Below are 17,097 nucleotides of genomic sequence, written 5' to 3'. Positions count from 1 at the left end.
AATTTCTTCGACCTGGCCAAGAATATTCAAGACAGTTTGACAGATTTTTGGATGTCAAGAGAATCGAGGGATATGGAGTTAAGGCAGGAAAGTGTGCTGAGGTAACAGACCAGCGGTCATCTAAGTGAATGGCAGAACAGACACGAATACCTGCTCCTGCTCATGTTATTTTATATCCATACACACAGACAGACATCAGGCCTGAGGATAAACCCAAAGCAGCAACTTATTATCCATACCAGTAATCCGGATTCTCCATTTTATCCAGAAATTCATCCAGTTCATCTTTATTTCGGATTGGTTTGTAGATTTTCCTTCCATCTAGATCATATCCTATGTGTGGATAGTCTTGGTACCATTCCATAGGGATATTACCCACGGTATTCCGGATATCCTACAAAAATATTAGGAAAATAAAAAGACATTTAATTTCATCCAAATAAGTACACATCACTGACTAATGATCATAATTAAAGGCCAAGGAACCATGAAGCCAAACAGTGGTTCATTATTCCATCAAAAGTTATTATTCCATCAAATGTCATTATTTATATCAACAGTGCTGAGGTCAAGAGGGTTGAGATCTTCAAGTTCCTAGGAGCGAACATCACCAGTAGCCTGTCCTGGTCCAACCACATAGACTCCACGGCCAAGAAAGCTCACCAGCACCTCCACTTCCTCAAGGAGGCTTAAGTAATTTGGCATGTCCCCGCTGACCCTCACGAATTTTTATCGATGCACCACAGGAAGCATCCTATCCAGATGCATCACAACTTGGTATGGTAACTGCTCTGCCCAAGACTGCAAGAAACTACAGAGTGTTGTTGACACACCTCAGCACATCACGGAAACCAACCTCCCCTCCATGGACTCTGTCTACACTTCTCACTGCCTCAGGAAAGCAGCCAACATAATCAAAGGCTTCACCAACCCCAGACATTCTCACTTCTCCCCCCACCCATTGGGGAGAAGATACAAAAGCCTGAAAGCACATACCACCAGACTCAAGGACAGCTTCTATCCCGCTGTTATAAGACTACTGAATAGTCCCCTAGTACGATAAGATGGACTCTTGACCTCACAATCTACCTTGTTATGACCTTGCACCTTATTGTCTGCCTGCACTGCACTCTGTAACTGTAACACTTTATTGTACATTCTGTTATTGTTTTCCCTCGTACTACCTCAATACACTGGTGTGATGAAATGATCTGTATGGATGGCATGCAATACATTTTTCACTGTACCTCAGTACATGTGGCAATAATAAACTAATTTACTAAACTTCCACCAACATTACAACAACGTGTAGTGGTTGAAGGGGTTTCATTAACAAATTAGATTTTGTGCTGATGAACTTTGCACTCAACACACACAAAAACTCTGAATCACTGGCAGAGAATCATACAGCACAGAAGGGGTCACTTACCCCATTCCCTGCAACTCTTTCCCAGCATTAATAGAACCATAGAACACTACAGCACAGAAAACAAGCCATTCGGCCTTCTAGTCTGTGCCGAAACTTTATTCCGCTAGTCCCATTGACCTGCACCCAGTCCATAACCCTTCAGACCTCTCCCCTCCATATACTGTATCTATCCAATTTATTCTCAAAACAAGAGTGAGCCCGCATTTACCACGTCAGATGGCAGCTTCTTCCACACTCCCACCACTCTCTGAGTGAAGAAGTTCCCCCTAATGTTCCTCCCAAACTTTCCCCTTTCACCCTAAAGCCATGTCCCCTTGTACTTATCTCACCTAATCTGGGTGGAAAGAGCCATACCCCTCAATCTTGTAAACTTCTATCAAATCTCCCCTCATTCTTCTACGCTCCAAGGAATAAAGTCCTAACCTGTTCAATCTTTCCCTGTAACTCAACTCCTGAAGACCCGGCAACATTCTAGTAAATCTTCTCTGCACTTTTTCAATCTTACTGATATCCTTCCTATAGTTAGGTGACCAGAACTGCACACAATACTCCAAATTTCTGTCTTTACTCTGTCTTTACCTTTCGTTGTCTTGGTGTAGCAGCCAGCATAATCAAAGACCCCACCCACCCGGGACATTCTCTCTTCTCTCCTCTTCCATCGGGTAGAAGATACAGGAGCCTGAGGGCACGTACCACCAGACTTAAGGACAGCTTCTACCCCACTGTGATAAAAATACTGAACGGGTCCCTTATACAATGAGATGGACTCTGACCTCACAATCTATCTTGTTGTGACCTTGCACCTTATTGCACTGCACTTTCTCTGTAGTTGTGACACTTTACTCTGTACTGTTATTGTTTTTACCTGTACTACCTCAATGCACTCTGTACTAACTCAATGTAACTGCACTGTGTAATGAATTGACCTGTACGATCGGTTTGTAAGACAAGCTTTTCACTGTACCTTGGTACAAGTGACAATAATAAACCAATGCCAATAAACCCATACCAAAATTTGGCCTCACCAATGTCTCATACAACCTCACCATAACATTCCAACTCCTATACCCAATACTTTGATTTGTGAATGCCAGGATGCCAAAAGCCTTCTTTACAACCCTGTCTACCTGTGACGCCACTTTCAGGGAACTACGTATCTGAACTCCCAGATCCCTTCGTTCCTCCGCACTCCTCAGTGCCCTGCCATTTACTGTGTATGTCCTACCTTGATTTGTCCTTCCAAAATGCAACAAAATCTAAATGCCCTTTGGAAGTTCCTATGGAATCTGTTTCTGCAGCCCTTCAGCCAGCCATGGACCAGATCACAACTACCTTCAGCAGAAATAGTTTTTGCTCTCCTCCTGCTTTCCTCCAGCTCTTAGGGCAATCATCTTAAAGTCTGCGTCCTCTGGTCACCCACCCTTCTACTACTGGAAGCCATTTCTCCTTATTTTGTTATCACCTCAGGAAAAACAACCCCTGACATACACCTCTGCACACCTGCCTCCAGTCTGAAAAACAATTGCTCACCCGAGCCAACAGTCAGTGCCCCTTTCATATAGCAGGCTTTGATTCTACTGAAAAGTCTACTATGTGCTAGATAATGTATTTTACTACATAATTACTCCAGGAGTGCGGCCATACATTCAAAGCTTAATCACGTGTAACTTCACAAGATCACAAGACAAAGGAAAAGAAGTAGGCCGATCAGCCCATCGAGTCTGCTCCATGAGCTAAACTAAACTATTCCTATCCAGCCCCAATTTTCGGCCTTATCCCCATATCCCTTGATACCCTGACTAATTAGATACCTATCAATCTCCTCCTTAAACAACCCCAATGATCGGGCCTCCACAGCTGTATGTGGCAAAGAATTGCATAAATTCACGACCATCTGGCTAAAGAAATTCCTTCTCATTTCTGTTCTAAACAGGTACCCTCTAATTCTAAGACTATGCCCTCTAGTCCTGGACTCACCCACCAAGGGAAACAGCTTAGCCACATCTACCCTGTCCAGTCCTTTCAACACTCGAAATGTTTCTATGAGGTCCCCTCTCATTCTTCTGTACTCCAGAGTACAGTCCAAGAGCTGACTTGAGATGAATTAATCTCAGGAAGGCCTTGACCATTGTCAGGTGGATTTCCAATACTCAAAAGTTAATAATGGCACCGTGAAAATAAAGGAAATAGATTTCTGAAGTGGAACAGTGATTCAGTTAACACCATGTGATGCAAAGCTCAAGAAAGTGTAGTTGAAATCAGCTGCAACTGCTATCTGAACAAGATCCACTGCAGCAAAGGACCACCTTACACCTGCCATCTGTTGCTGAATGATGAGGGTGCCAATAAACAGTAAGCAATTGGATGCAACTGGACCCAAGAATAAAAATTAGGAGTGGAGAATCAACAGTCAATGTGTGGGAAAATGCACATAGTGTAAAGGCCTTTGAAATGAACCTCCTGCATTTTACAAGCTTGGTGCAGCCATGTGGAAACTCTCCCCACTTTGCTGTTGGCACAGTATTACAACACTCAGACCAGCTGAGTACATGCCAAGGCACTCGTTCAGGACTCATGTCACAAGTTGTCAGAAAAAATGCCTGCCACACACCGAATATTTTGGGCACTCCTCAAGCAGATGTTCTCAAGAGAGCTCTACAGCTAAACTCCCTCCAAATCATCTCAACAGGATTATTTGAAAGTTCTGGCTTTCCATAATGGAAATACAGAGTGGTGACTGAAACTCCCAGAGCAAACCGTGCTTTCCCATCCTGCAGTTTGATGTTCTTCCCCTGGTTGCACCATTTAAAGTCTATTGGTCACTGTTCATGCCCTAAAACAAATGCATTGCCTTAAGATGACCCAGCAAAATTCATTAAAAACAAATTTAGCACTTTTGGAATGCAGCCATTGTTATAATCACAAGAATCAATTTACACCCAGCACACTCACACATTCAGTAAATGATAAATGACCAGAAAATTAGTATTAGTGATGATGGTTGATAAGTGTATCTTTTATACACCCAGCAAGAACAAAAGTTACTTTGACTTAATACTCTCATTTGAAATACAGTGCGGCATTCCATGGATGATATGTTAAAGCCCCAATAATCTTATAAGGCACTAGACATGGCTAACACCTTTAAGCACAACTGGACTGGTCAACATTACCTCTCCCCCCAGAACCTGGAAGGAGCTTGTATCCTTCCTGTAATTTTCAAATTCTGACATCTCAGATTAGTCAGAGATTACAAATACAAGCACGTACCTCACTGCTCTAGTCGGACAGATGATTGGTGGGAACACTCTATTCACACTTTAGTAAATTAGCTAGTCCAGTAATAAACACAGAACCAGTTTGCACATATCAAATTGCAACAAGCCACAAACGAGATAAGGTTTAGATCTGGGAGGAGGGACAAAGGGATCTGGGAGTTCAGATACATAATTCCCTGAAAGTAGAGTCACAGGTAGACAGGGTTGTAAAAAAAAGGCTTTTGGCATCCTGGCATTTATAAATCAAAGTATTGAGTATAGGAGTTAGAATTTTTGGTGAGGTTGTATAAGTCATTGGTGAGACCAAATTTGGAACATTGTGTGCATTTCTGGTCGCCAAACTACAGGAAGGATGTCAGTAAGATTGAAGAAGTGCAGAGGAGATTTACTAGAATGTTGCCGGGTCTTCAGGAGTTGAGTTACAGGGAAAGATTGAGCATGTTAGGACTTTATTCCTTGGAGCGGAGGAGAATGAGGGGAGATATGATAGAGGTTTACAAAATGATGAGGGGCATAGACAGAGTTAATGCAAGTAGGCTCTTTCCACCTAGATTAGGAGAGATAAGTACGAGAGGACATGGCTTTAGGGTGAAAGGGGAAAGGTTTAGGGGGAACATTAGAGGGAACTGCTTCACTCAAAGAGTGCTGGGAGTGTGGAATGGCCTGCCATCTGATGTGGTAAATGCGGGCTCACCCTTAACTTTTAAGAGTAAATTGGATAGATACATGGATGAGAGAGGTCTAGAGGGGTATGGGCTGGGGGCAGGTAAATGGGAGTAGCAGAATAATGTTTCGGCACAGACTAGAAGGGCCGAATGGCCTGTTTTCTGTGCTGTAGTTTTCTATGGTTCTATGTGGTGAGGGGGATTAGTCAGGACTTTGAAAGAGCTGCTCTTTTTCAAAGATGCAATGAAATCTTTTGCACCTACACGAATGGCCGAGTTTGTCTTGCTTTAACATTTAACAAAAGGCAGCTCTGACAAGACCGCAACAGAAACTTGGACTTAAACAGTGCAGTTAATGAAGAAGACCAAAAGCTTGGACAAAGAGGTATCGGAAGCATCAGAAGGCAGGGAGGAGAGTGGGGAGGTTCATAGAAAGAATTCAACAGCAGGCGAAGGCACAAACACCAAGTGAGGAATTAAGATCAGGGAAGACTGCAGATCCACTAGTTGTAGCACTGAAGGAGGAGAGAAAGGGAGCAGCAGGGCCATGGAGAACTAGAATGCAATGGGTGAGAGTCAGGGTGAGGCTAACAGAGCGTGTGGACTAACACATTTATGGAGGGTTTCATAAGTGAGAAGGACTTCAGTAGTTGGTCTAATAACCCTAGCCAAATAATCCAGAGAATTGCAATTAAAATTGCACATCAATTGGGTAATTTGAATTAAATTAAAACAAAAAAAAAATCAGTGCAAAGCTGTTGGATTCTCATAAAAACCCAACTGGTCCATTAAGTAGATCTAAACGATACCTGAAAATCAAAAAAAATCTAAAACAGAAACAGAAAATGCTAGAAATATTCAGCAGGTCAGGTCACATCCATGGGATGTTTCAGGTCAGAGATTTTTCATCAGAACTGAAACAGATTCCAAAAAAACTTGTAAAACTGCAGGGAGGGTAGGGGAGGGTGGATGTCTCTAACAGGGCAAAAACCAGGGTGACAAGGTTACCTGGTCAATTAGTGAATGGGAGCAGTTAGAGGGTGAGAACATGGACAATAGAACCCAGACAAAAGTATGTGGGAGTTGTGAGATGCAGAGCAGGAGGACAAGCCCAGCAAGTCAAGCAAGGGCAGGGTGGAAATAGGCAGCAAAAATAATCAAACTGTTGAGCTCTGCATGAGTACAGGAGGCTGCACCAAAGCAGCAATTGATGTACCATAAAGAGAGCTAAGGGAATGATCCCAGATAGGATTGAAACAAAGACATATCCCACAAAAAGACACGTGGAGCAACTGAGTGGAGTTGAAGAAGTCATTCAATGTGAGAACAAATTCAGCCAGGCAAATGAGTGCATTGGTGGAGGGGAACGGATTGGGCCTCTGCTCAAGGGAGAAGCAGAGAGTCGTCAGACTATCCTGACTTGGGATAGATATGAAGAAATTGTACATCAATGGTAATGACGAGTTTGTTGGGACCAGGAAATTGGAAATGGTCAAAATGGCAGAGGACATTGATGGGGTCACAGATGGTACGGAGGGTCCAATGCTCTGAATCTCAAGAGGCTGCAGAGGGTTGTAGACTCAGTCAGCTCCATCACAGGCACAACCCTCCCCACCATCGAGGACATCTTCAAGAGGCAGTGTCTCAAGAAGGTGGCATCCATCACTAAGGACCCTCACCATCCAGGGCATGCCCGCTTCTCGTTACTACCATCGGGGAGGAGGTACAGGAGCCTGAAGACCCACACTCAATGATTCAGGAACAACTTCTTCCCCTGCGCCATCAGGTTTCTGAACAGACCACGAACACTACCTCGTTATCCCTTTTTTTTCCCCGCACTATTTATTTTGTAATTTATAGTAATTTTTATGTCTTTGCAGTGTACTGCTGCCACAAAACAACAAATTTCATATCATAATCAGTGATAATAAATCTTGGACCAGAGGAGAAAGGATAGAATCGAGGTAGGAAGAAATAAGTTCGATGGGGCAAGAACAGGTTGAAACAACGAGTCTTCAGGGCAGTCCAGCTTGTGGATTTCGGGCTGGAGATAGAAGTGGGCTGTGTGGGGCTTGAACTCTCCAAGACTGGAACTATGGGGGCGGGTGGGGGGGGGGGGGCGGGGGGAAGAGGGGGAAAAAAAAAGAGATCTCTCAAATCTCCCGACAAAAGATACATTACTGTCCTCAGTTAGTCTAAGCCTACAAGTGACACCACATCCACTCTACCATTCTAGATGGTTGACTCCACTTTTCAAACTGCAACATTTCTCAGGGAAAAGCAGTTAGCGCAATGCTATTACAGCGCCAGCGATCGGAGTTCAATTCCCGTCGCAGTCTGTAAGGAGTTTGTACGTTCTCCCCGTCTCTGCGTGGGTTTCCTCCAGGTGCTCCGGTTTCCTCCCACATTCTAAAGACATACGGGTAGGTTAACATAGGTTTAAAATGGGTGGTGTGGACTCGTTGGGCCAGAAGGGCCTGTTACCGTGCTGTATAAATAAAGTTTAAAGAAATGACCAAAGACCATAAATAAATACCAGCCTTGGCCAGGTCCCAAAGAAGAAGAGAGTTTAAAACCAGAGACCATTTGAAAAATGGCTGCTGTGAGGATGGGTACATCAAGACAGTTGATAATTATTTATTTAGCTTGGGAAACAAGAGGCTTCCCAGGACCCTACTGCTGCACTTCTGTTGCTGTCGAGATATTGGCACTAGCCTCTGATTGGTAGGGGAAGGATGCTGGGGGAGGGAGAGAGGGGAAGGGGGAGCGGGGAGGTGGAATTTAGAGAAGGAAACCAGCCATGAGCACTAGAAACTGCAGTTGAAGTCTGTGGACCTAGCCTTGGCTCACGAAGCATTGACAAGTCAACCCCATGTTCCTAGACAACGGGCTGTATCACGATTTTCCATAATGGGAGTTTAAAAAAATTGTGTTTATTTACTTTTCTTTTCCCCCCACTGCCCCCCCTTCCCACACACACAGATTCCATGAAAGCAATTTTTATTCCGATAGGTTGAGCAAGCTAGGGTTTTTCCTCTTTGGAGAGGAGGAGGATGAGAGGTGACTTGATAGAGGTGTACAAGATGATAAGAGGCATAGTTCGAGTGGACAGTCAGAGACTTTTCCCAGGCCGACAATGGCTAACATGAGGGGACATAATTTTAAGGTGGTTGGAGGAAGATATAAGGGGGATGTCAGGGGTAAGTTGTTTTGTTTTAAAACAGAGAGTAGTGGGTGCGTGGAATGCACTGCCAGCAGAGGTTGTGGGGGCAGATACATTAGAGACATTTAAGAGTCTCTTAGATAGACACATGAATGATAGAAAAATGGAGGGCTATGTGGGAGGGAAGTGTTAGATAGATCTTAGAGCAGGATAAAATGTCAGCACAACATTATGGGCCGAAGGGTCTGTACTGTGCTGTAGCGTTCCATGTTCTCTCTCAAATTTTCGGGTAGCGATTTGTAACTTCTGTAAGGGCGAATTTCCAAAACCCGAATCACTGTAATGCATGATCGCCTATATTGGTGGAAGTAACAGAATAAACTCACTAAGCAGAGATCAGCCCCTTCAACAGAGAAGTTTTTCAACAAAATACATGGTTTTAGAGCTGGGGGCTGGTTGGGAAGGAAACACAATCTGTTTGTTTAGGGAAAAAAATCATTCTGATACTTGGAGAGGATAGGAAATCACAGCTACTTCAGAACGTAGTCACGTCACCATGATGTGTTCAGTGCGAACTGCAGCAGGATGTTTCACAGCCAGATCGTTGGCCCCTGAACCATAACCCTCATCCACTGCACTGGACTCACCATCTCCTTCAGCCGGGTCATATTTGTATCAAACAGACCTAGAAAATCCTCACATTCAGTAAATCCTGTGTGCAACTTATCCTTCTGGGACACAACCTACATGTGTGTTATGGGTGTGTGCACGTGCAGCTGTGGGGAGGTGGGGGGGGGGGTGGGGAAGAAAAGAGGATGAATAGTGGGAGAGTGGGGATGAGTGGTACTGTGAAAAGATTGGGGACAAGGACGAGGACATCATTCGTTTCTATCTCCTCTCGAGGATAGGAAGAAATCTTCACCGTGTCAAATCAGGCGCATGCTGTCTACATTACCACTATGATTTTGTTCCTCCCACTATTTGGAGACCAGGAGAGATGAGGCAACATATCTTGTGATCGAGACATCTGAACCGACTAATCAATCAGTCATAGTCTTCATAACGTATCGGGTATATTTGAGTGTGTGGTAGGTCCGTGCACACAAGCAGACAGTTTAAAACAGATCAGGCCCATCAAACCATCTGCAATCGGCCCTCTTGCTAAAGTGTCATGATTTTGCACTTCAAATCATGCACTTGACTGAAACTTCCCTACACCCACCTCCCGACTTATCTTGGAGATTTCCTTTTGCACATCTTTGCTGTACAGACATTTCCGAGATCTAGACAGTGACTACAGTTTAATGAAGTGTATCACTATATAAAGACCAATACGGTATTGCAAGGATGTATCTGTCCAAGTACCTTTTAAATGTTGTTAATGTACCTGCCTCACCCACTTCCTCTGGCAGCTCGTTCCACATACTGACCACTCTCTGGGTGAAAAAGTTGCCCCTCAGGTTCCTATTAAATCTCTCCCCTCTCACCTTAAATCTATGTCCCTCTAGTTCTTGATTCCCCAACCCTGGGAAAAAGATTGAGCGCATTCACCCGATCTATGCCCCTCATGATTTTTATACACCTCTATAAGATCACCCCCATTCTCCTTTGCTCCAATGTAAAAAGTCCCAACCTGCTCAACCTCTCTCAGTCGCTCGAGTCCCACAACATCCTCGTAAATCTCCTCTGCACTCTTTCCAGCTTAATGGCATCTTTCCTATAGCAGTGGGACCATAACTGAACACAAATGCAGCCTCACCAATGTCATGTACAACTGCAACATAACATCCCAACTTTTCTACTCAGTGCCCTGACTGATGAAGGCCAGCGTGCCAAATGCCTTCTTCACCACCCTGTCTACCTGCAACACCACTTTTAGGGAATCTTGCTTCAGTCAAGTACTTTCTCTACTGTAATGTAGGAAAAGCTGCAATCAATTTGGGCAAAAGTAAGCTCCCATAAACAGCAATGAGAAAACTGATAACCTTATTCAAGGGTTAAATACAGGCCTTTAACAATCCTATGAATTTCTCACCAGCTCTCATTTGAAATTGTATGGGGAGTTTTTTTTCTACACCTATCTGAAGGGACAAATGGTCCTTGGTTTAGTATCCATTACTAGCACTTGAGATGCAGAACTTCCAAAACAGAAGTTTTGAACTGAAATGGTAGTCTATATTTTTGGGAAATCTCTGGAAGGAGGCTTAAACCTCAACTTTTGGACTTGGGGAGATGAGAGTGAGTAACAGCAGCCAGCTGAAAGAACAGAAGACTCTTCCCTATAGAATTGGCAGGGAAAAAAAAAGTGGTAGTGGAGGCAAATATGGTAGAGATGTTTAAGAGACTCTTAAATGGGCACATGAATATGCAGAGAATGGAGGGATATGGACATTGTGTAAGCAAAAAAAAAGTTTATTTGAATGTTTAATTACTAGTTTAATTAGTTTGGAACATCATGGTCCAAAGTGCTATGTTCCCATCAGCACTGGCACACACCTCAGAGTAGAATGGGAGATGAAGCCATCCAATAAACTCATCCCTTCATTCTGGGAATGACGTTGACTAAACAGAAACTACTGGAAGAAAATGGCTCAAATCAGTGAAGAACAAAATCCAGGAAACCTTGCCTTGGGTGTCAGCGGTGGGAATGCAATTCCAGTGAAAGGTTACACTCTCCCTTTGGACCACTGGGTATGATAGCTCACCTGCTGACTAACTATAACCAATCAATGTTCACTAACTTGATATTTCCTGCGGGAGGAATGAAACTTCAGGGAAATTTTACCCAGCATCTAAAATTGGCAAAGCCACCATGAAGTGCAGGGCAGCATCACACATCCCACCACTGAAAGCAAAGACAAAAAGATAAAAAGGACAGTGGGAGAAGGAGCAGGGTTGGATACAGGGGAAGGGAGCAAGGGAGAGAGTCTGTGGAGACAGATTAAGAGGGAGAAGAAAAACACAGGAATCTTTATGGTACAGCAACTGCCCTGCCCGTGACTGCAAGAAGCCGCAGAGAGTTGTGGACACAGCTCAGCACATCACGGAAACCAACCTCCCCTCCATGGACTCGGTCTGCACTTCTTTCTGCCTCAGCAAAGCAGACAACATAATCAAAGACCCCACCCACCCCAGACATTCTCACTTTTCCCCCCTCTTATCAGGCAAAAGATACAAAAGTCTGAAAGCACATACCATCGAGCTCAAGGACAGTGTCTATCCCACTATAAGACTATTGAATGGTCCCATCATACGATAAGATGGACTCTTGATCTCACAATCTACCTCATTATGACCTTGCACCCTTATTATCTGCCTGCACTGCACTTTCTCTGTAGCTATTACACTTTTTCCTGTATTCTGTTATTGTACTACCTCAATGCACTGTTGTAATGAACTGATCTGTATGAACAGTATGCAAGTTTTTCTACTGTACATCGCTACATGTGACAATAATAAACCAATTCCAGTAGTTAACAACATGGACACAGCCTCAATTACAAATCCTGGTATCACAAGGATTTCAGTAAAGATCTGGGTGCTAATCAAACATTTCCACCTTCCCAAACTCTGAAGCTCCCATCATATTCTCCTAGCCAATTAGCAGATTAGCTAGTGGCACAGATCCTTGCAGAGACATCCTTGCTGAGCTGCACTGGCTCCCCACTTTCTAGCAGTGCATCTCAGTTACCCTCAGTCTCACTTGCCTGGGGACAGCAAACGTGGACAGTATTGCTCACATTCTCTACCACCAGGAACTACCTGTCTGAATCTCTTAGAATGCTAACACCTTCCTGGTCTTCAAAAAGCTTCTATAAGGAGCCCCTTAAGCTTATTTTCTTCCAAACTGCTTGGCATTCAGTTTTCCAATGCATCACAAGGCTTGCAGAGCCTACTACAGGAGTGTGACCCTGTATGTCTACCTTACACCAATGGTTTGACACCACCTTGCTGGCTGTTCCCTTTCATTACCATGTAGAATTACAGTGCAGTTCCACAAAGAGACTCAGAAACCCATGAATGGAACAGGAAGGTCACTTTGGTAGGTCACCAAGGACTCTTGCAAATTTCTACAGAGGTACAGTGGAGAGCATTCTGACTGGTTGCATCACCGCCTGGTATGGAGGCTCCAATGTGTAGGATCAAAAGAGGCTGCAGAGGGCTGTAGACAGCCAGCTCCATCACGGGCAAAACCCTGCCTGCCATTGAGGACATCTTCAAGAGGCGGTGCCTCAAGAAGGCAGCATCCACCATTAAGGACCCTCATCACCCAGGGCATGCCCTTTTCACGTTACTACCATGGGGGAGGAGGTACAGGAATCTGAAGACCCACACTCAACGATTCAGGAACAGCTTCTTCCCTTCAGCCATCAGATTTCTAAATGGTCCGTGAACACTACCTCATTATTCCTCTTTTGCACTATTTTTCATGACTTATAGCAATTTTTATGTCTTGCACTGTACTGCTGCCACAAAACAACACATTTCACAACATGTGTCAGTGATAATGAATCTGATAATAAAGTGATAATACAGTGACATCAGAGTTTCCAACACATGGATGAGAGTTCCAGCAGCTAAGTGGGAACTCGGGCAACTAGAGCTGATGGAATACAAGTGGGTAAGGAGCACGACCTTGGTATAGCCAACTGAAACTAGAGCAGAGATCATCGTGCACAAGAGGAGAGAGACAGGGAGAGTGAAATTCTGCACTCAGGAGGTAGTTAGATGCACTGAGAGCAGAGTCAGTAATCTAAGTTGATAGCCCTTTCGTGGTGTGACCAGCATGGGATGGAGAGCATGATACAAGTGCAAAAAGAATTCAAGGGCAAGTGATGTGAAACATTTCTAATACAGCTAGAAACAAGGCTGGATCTCCCCATCCAGGTGTAATACAACCCAAGAAACCCAAGAGAGGAAACAGCCCTGATATAAAAAAAATCACCAAAACTAAAACACACGTTTAATTGCCATTCAATAATCATGACTTAAAAAGATTTAAAATATAACATTCAGCAGTTAGAGTGCTTGTGGAGGTCTAATATATTCCGCAATGCGTCAGGAGATGCCATTTAAAGTTTTTCCAATCCTGCGGTTAGTTAATGACCTTTTATTACTTTTAGAAAGAATAATGAAGGGGAAAGTGCCAGAATCAAGTCAAGTGGATGGCAATATTTTTTTGTGGAAATTCTTTCCGGTCACACATTTTGATTGATGATGCAAGCTGTCTGCAGTGGTGCAGTGTGTTTAACATGGGCCTTCAGCTCCAGCCCGCAATGCATGGATGAAAAGTTATGGTCCAATCTTAATTGGGGCGGCACGGTAGCGTAGTAGTTAGCGCGACGCTATTACAGCACCAGCGATCGGGGTTCGATTCCCGTCACTGTCTGTAAGGAGTTTGTACGTTCTCTCGTGTCTGCGTGGGTTTCCTCCAGGTGCTCCAGTTTCCTCCCACATTGCAAAGACGTACGGGTAGGTTAATTTGGGTTTAAAATGGGCGGCGCGGACTCGTTGGGCCAGAAGGGCCTGTTACCACGCTGTAAATAAAATTTTTTTTTAAATTTTTTTTTAAAAAATCTGAAATGAGTCTGTTTGCCTGCTCACGTGCAAGTGATCATGGCACAACACTGACCCTAATTCACCACTGACTTCAACGGGCATTGGAAATGGAAAAAAATGCTGCACTGGTGTTTTGCAGTGGTGCGGGTGGGTGTGGGAGGCGGGGGCAGAAGGAATGGTGTTAGAGCCAAGACACATTATTGGAACAGAACAGAATGAGGTTTAATCTGAATCCAGCTGTAGGCAGGTGTGCTTGATCCAGAGTTGAAATCAAAAGACTGAGCCCTCCAGGACTAGGCTGTCAACTTGAAAGAAAGGACTTGAATTTTTATAGTGGTTTTCATACACAAATACATTTAACATACACAGGTGCTTTCTGGAGAGTAGGCTCTATTGTAGTGTTAGGAACTCAGCAGGTACTTTAAGCTCAACATTCAATTTTAAACATATTATAATGATCAATGGATAATAATAGCCAGAACACCAAATACACAAATTCCCTGGTCCTCTCCAAATAGTGCCATAGAGATTATTGAAGCCCACTGGAAAGGGCAGCCAGGAACTGGGGTTTACTTTTCATTCAGGGCACTGTACCTCCAATAATACAGTGCTTACCCGGTACCACAGGAGCAGCACGAGCCTGGATTGTGGAGTCTGGTTTCTGAAGTGAGATTTGAAACCAGGACTTTTTAAAAATCAGAAGCAGGAATGTTAATCCAGTGGGCCACAGCTGAGCTTGAGAAACACAGCATTATTGGTTCTAACATTACTATCATTTTGTGTGAAAAGCTGCAGAAGGTTAAGAATTCTGTAGTTGTGCAACTTTCTATTAATAGGTATCTCGCTAAGCATCACCACCAGGTCAGTCTTCAAGCAGCACCTGCAGGGAAAGGGAGGTCGACCTTGCCAACCGGTCACTTCCCCTCTCAGTACCAGAACTGTGCTATGATGCACAGTACCTCTGTCCTGCCAAGTGCCATTAATTTCTATTGAGCTTTCGCCAGCTCCCACACCATTAACACACCTCATCCAATTTTCCATCTGTAATCACTGCTCAAAATGTAGAGGAAAAATAACTGGAGGCGAAATATACAAGAAGAATGTGATGAGAATAGTTAGTTAAAGGAATGTCGTGCTAAAAGTCAGGAATGATTCATAGTCCTTTGTTAAGCAATGACCTCAACCAAATATTCTTTTAATTACCGTACATGTGGTCTTTTATTCCCTATTCTTGCACTCTAGGTATTCCTGTGCCCACCCCCATGAACATGACCCAAATACTTGGCACATAACCAAACAGAAGAGGGAAAAGAGAGTTTCCAGTGCTCACTTGGACCCAACATAAAGAGCAGATTTTGACATATAACAGTGATGTCATTTAAGTAAGATGTACTGTCCCCTGCAGTGGAACAATCATAGAGAACTGTAGGGCTGTAAAATGGTTACCGATAGCAAAGGGAAGAGCCTACGAGGAATTAGAAAATGAGGGTGATTGTTTTAAAAAGAAGGCACTGTGAGCAGAGCTGCTGCCTCGTGGCTGCAGTGACCTGGGTTCAACCCTGACCTCAGGCCTTGTTTATTCAGAGAAATATTATCCTTCACTTTACCCCCACTAAAAAAACACTGGTTCATATAGGAGGCTGATTAAGAGTCCCTTTCTGAAATTGACCCTCTTTCAGTCTAATGCAACTTCTGGAAGCTTCTTGCAAACTAAATCCAATAATGCTACAAATACCTTTCACTCCCTGCCCCAATGAGAACAACTAGCAGGTGTCCCACCCCAGCACAACCCAATCCATTTCCTAGTGCAAGGCATGCAAACAAGTTCAGGCAGTACACACAACAGGAGAAAGCAGCAGCCACATTGTGCTGCTGGTAGTGACAGCCAGTGACCAAGATTGGAAATCATTTCAGAAGTGCAGTTCCTGCATTAGTTGCACACAATCACACAGGTATATCTGTTTTTGAACAACAGCTGAAATCCTGAGAAGCGTGATGGTAGGAGAGAGAAAGCCATGGATTTAAAAATCATCTGAACCTCACTGTGGCCAAAGAAAGAGCACAGGTTTAAGGTGAGAGGGGAAAGATTTAAATGAGATCTGATGGGCACACAAAAGGGAGGTGGGTGTATGGAACAAGCTGCCTGAGGAGGTGGTAGAGGCAGATACAATTACAATGTTTAAAAGACATTTATACAGGTACATTGATAGGAAAAGGTTTAAAGGGACAGGGACTAAATGCAGGCAAATGGGAATTAGCCTAGGTAGGCTTCTTGCTCATCATGGTTGAGTTGGGCTGAAGGACCAGTTTCCATAAGACCATAAGACAAAGGAGCAGAAGTCAGCCATTCGGCCCATCGAGTCTGCTCCACCATTCTATCATGAGCTGATCCATTCTCCCATTTAGCCCCACTCCCCCGCCTCCTCACCATAACCTTTGATGCCCTGGCTACTCAGATACCTATCAATCTCTGTCTTAAATACATCCAATGACTTTGCCTCCACAGCTGCCTGTGGCAACAAAATCCACAGATTCACCACTCTCTGGCTAAAGAAATTTCTCCGCATCTCTGTTCTGAATGGGCACCCCAATCCTGAAGTCGTGCCCTCTTGTACTAGACTCCCCTACCATGGGAAACAACTTTGCCACATCTACTCCGTCCAGGCCTTTTAACATTCGAAATGTTTCTATGAGGTCCCCCCTCATTCTTCTGAACTTCAAGGAGTACAGCCCAAGAGCCGTCAAACGTTCCTCATATGTTAACCTTCTCATTCCTGGAATCATTCTAGTGAATCTTCTCTGAACCCTCTCCAACGTCAGCACATCCTTTCTTAAACAAGGAGCCCAAGTGAGGTCTTACCAATGCCTTATAGAGCCTCAACATCACATCCCTGCTCTTATATTCTATTCCTCTAGAAATATATGCCAACATTGCATTTCCATAATGTACAACTCTGTAAATCCACAAATCTTTGAATAATATAGTGAAAACTCTTCCAAGCT

At 43.9% G+C, this 17,097-nt stretch overlaps 1 protein-coding gene across 1 annotated transcript in view; it reads right to left on the bottom strand.

The window, feature by feature from the left end:
• bop1 (BOP1 ribosomal biogenesis factor) overlaps positions 1–17,097 on the bottom strand; it is a 159,873-nt gene that overhangs the window by 40,580 nt on the left and 102,196 nt on the right. The window contains exon 5 of the mRNA XM_052015971.1: positions 240–394. Coding sequence (XP_051871931.1) covers positions 240–394 — 155 coding nt within the window. The remainder of the gene's footprint in view (positions 1–239; positions 395–17,097) is intronic.

This window comes from Pristis pectinata, chromosome 5 (assembly GCF_009764475.1).
Source record: "Pristis pectinata isolate sPriPec2 chromosome 5, sPriPec2.1.pri, whole genome shotgun sequence".
In the NCBI taxonomy this organism is placed as follows: domain Eukaryota; kingdom Metazoa; phylum Chordata; class Chondrichthyes; order Rhinopristiformes; family Pristidae; genus Pristis; species Pristis pectinata.
This window is presented reverse-complemented; position numbering and strand designations above follow the sequence as displayed.